This window comes from Montipora foliosa, chromosome 2 (assembly GCF_036669935.1).
Source record: "Montipora foliosa isolate CH-2021 chromosome 2, ASM3666993v2, whole genome shotgun sequence".
Lineage (NCBI taxonomy): Eukaryota > Metazoa > Cnidaria > Anthozoa > Scleractinia > Acroporidae > Montipora > Montipora foliosa.
The window spans coordinates 64865288-64867787 of record NC_090870.1 but is presented as its reverse complement, the minus strand read 5'-3'; the positions used below and the strand labels follow the sequence as shown (position 1 = coordinate 64867787).

The following is a 2500-nucleotide window of genomic DNA, read 5'->3' as shown; positions in this document are numbered from 1 at the left end:
ATGCTCAAGAAATAACGCGTAGAAAGTCATTATCTCCTATACTTCGTACCGGAGATAATTTGCATTTCATCGTTTGGCGCAGTTACGCCTCCTCGGTTGAATTGTAGAATCATAAGAAGAACTGTGATGAGATTGTCGTTATACTTTATTTGCTGCGATTCATGCAATCAAAGCTGACTTAATAAGTTAAGCTGGCCATGTGCTTCAAGCCAGCTCAAGCCGTAGCATCGATTATTTGTTGATGAGTACCAGGACAGATTTTAAGTAGCGTGCGGGCAGGCTCTCCGAGGGACTGAGGTTGGGAGTAGAGAGAGAGCCTGCTTGCAACGCTAGCTTTAAGTTACAATTATTTCGTTTTTTTCTGCATACAATTCAGACATCTGAGAGATCTTTCGATTCCAGCGATCTGGTGCAAGGGGAGTCTGTAGTGTCTTGCTTCTTACTTTATATCGTGCACGAATTTGAGATCAGTAGCTTATCAGCCAGAGTTTTGTATTTTCCACTTACATTTTTCCACTTTATCACGGTTTAAATTTAGGCACATTGACGACACTTTCATTCCCTCAACAAACTAAAATAAGTCCCACTGACTTCAATACACTGTTTCCGTGGTTATCGATGATAAATGTTGTTACTTTCAACGAAATGTAGCGCAGCATTGCTGTCTATTTTTAGAATGATTTGAAAATGTACAGTGACTGTGACTCAGCTTGAGAGGCACTGAACGATTTTGCAATTATAATTGGAGGCATGCCTGGGGCCCTGTATTCTAAAGCAATAATTCAATGGTTTTTTAAACTCCTTTACAAATGAATAGAGTCACCAAAGATAATGATTATTGAAAGAGATGAATAGAAAAAATTTAATTAAGGACGGTGCCTACTATTGTTACTGCGCATACTTTCTGCGCATTTCGAGATACATTGTACTTAGATTTCCTATCGGCGGTGCTCATTAATACAGGGATATTTTTGCACGGTGCAAGACTATAAGGGGAAAGCAGAACTTAGCAAGTGCTCTTGGCATTCAAAAAGAAAATTGGGGGTAACCATGCATTTTTCAGAGATAATTAAGCTTCAATTTGGAAAAGAACGCCATACATTGCTTTGTATTTTAAAGCTTTTTAGAAATATTGTTGATTAATTATCTTCCGAAAATGTGTGGTTACCCCCAATTTTCTTCTTGGATTGCAATAACACCTGTTAAGATCTGCTTTTCCCACTTATTCAGTAAACCGCGCAAAAATACCTTTTAATTAATAGGCACCATCCTTAATTGAAACCAACCACTTTAATTTACGGTAATTGTGTTTCATCTAGAGAGAAGTATATTGGTGTGTAGTAGCAGCCATCATACAGTTATTACAGGAAATAAAGTGATGTGTAAAAGATCTGTTATTTTGGTTTATCCAACAGATAAAATTGAAGCATCTCTCGAAAAGTTTCTAAGTAGAAGCAGAGCCAGGTCAATTGCCTTTGTTTGTCAAGTAAGTTACATTCCTTAACCCACACTTTTAATTATCAATGATAATATTTAAGTAATAATTTTTAATAATGATTAAAATCATTATTATAAATAATATTTGCTGAAGCGTGCACTACTTAAATTGTGTACTATTATCCAAGGTGGGAAAGCTCCACAAAATAACACGTTTTATTTTAACACAATGCACAACATATTAGTGAAGAACTACACGGTCCCTTAGTTAAGCCGCAAAGAGCATAGGGAAGACTGATGACCTAATAGTCGATTACCCCTTTCCCAGGGTCTCTCATCTCTGCCTCCTTTGGCAGACAAGGGAGACAAGAGAGACCCAGCAATGGAAACAAAGTTGCACAAATTGTATCGGATTGCATACAATTATATTCAGTGCATATATACGGTATGAGATACTGGTGAATAATTTTACTTTAGAAGTAGTCTGATCGTTACGCTGAATGGTATGAAGAAGCAAAATAAGGCGACTTTGTTGTGGAAGATTGTGAATGGCTTGAATCATGATATTCACCATATTTTTTTATTTGCATTCCATATTTTAAACATGTAGGGAGGTCCTGGTTTTTTAAATCCCGTGAAGGGCAAAGTAGTAACCAAGGCTAAAGTAAAACAAGATACAGAATTGAGCAGGTAAAATTGCCACATTATAACCAGGTCATTTCATAAGTTCAAGGTCTCTGAAAAATATTCACTAGTTAACATGTTAATCTCTCATCTGTAATGACACTAAAAATTAAATTACTGAGTTGACTATTAAAGATGATGATGGCAGCATCAAATTGTAGCCAACGGTAACTTTTCGTTAATTAAGTGCAATGAAGTTTTCCTTAAGAGTTGTTCTGAACACTACAGTTTTGCTTTTTGTGATACATGTACACGTCTTTCTTTCATTTGAACCATTGGTGCGAGGATGCACCCTTACAACTTGCATCCCATGGTAATGGGCAAATTTAATTGATAACTAAAAACACAAGTAGTTGTGTTAATTAAAGCAAAAGTGGTG

General features: G+C 36.4%; 1 protein-coding gene across 1 annotated transcript in view; it reads left to right on the top strand.

The window, feature by feature from the left end:
- Positions 1-2500, top strand: part of LOC137985977 (NMDA receptor synaptonuclear signaling and neuronal migration factor-like) — a 15128-nt gene that overhangs the window by 11427 nt on the left and 1201 nt on the right. The window contains exons 10-11 of the mRNA XM_068833413.1: positions 1416-1486; positions 2048-2127. Coding sequence (XP_068689514.1) covers positions 1416-1486; positions 2048-2127 — 151 coding nt within the window. The remainder of the gene's footprint in view (positions 1-1415; positions 1487-2047; positions 2128-2500) is intronic.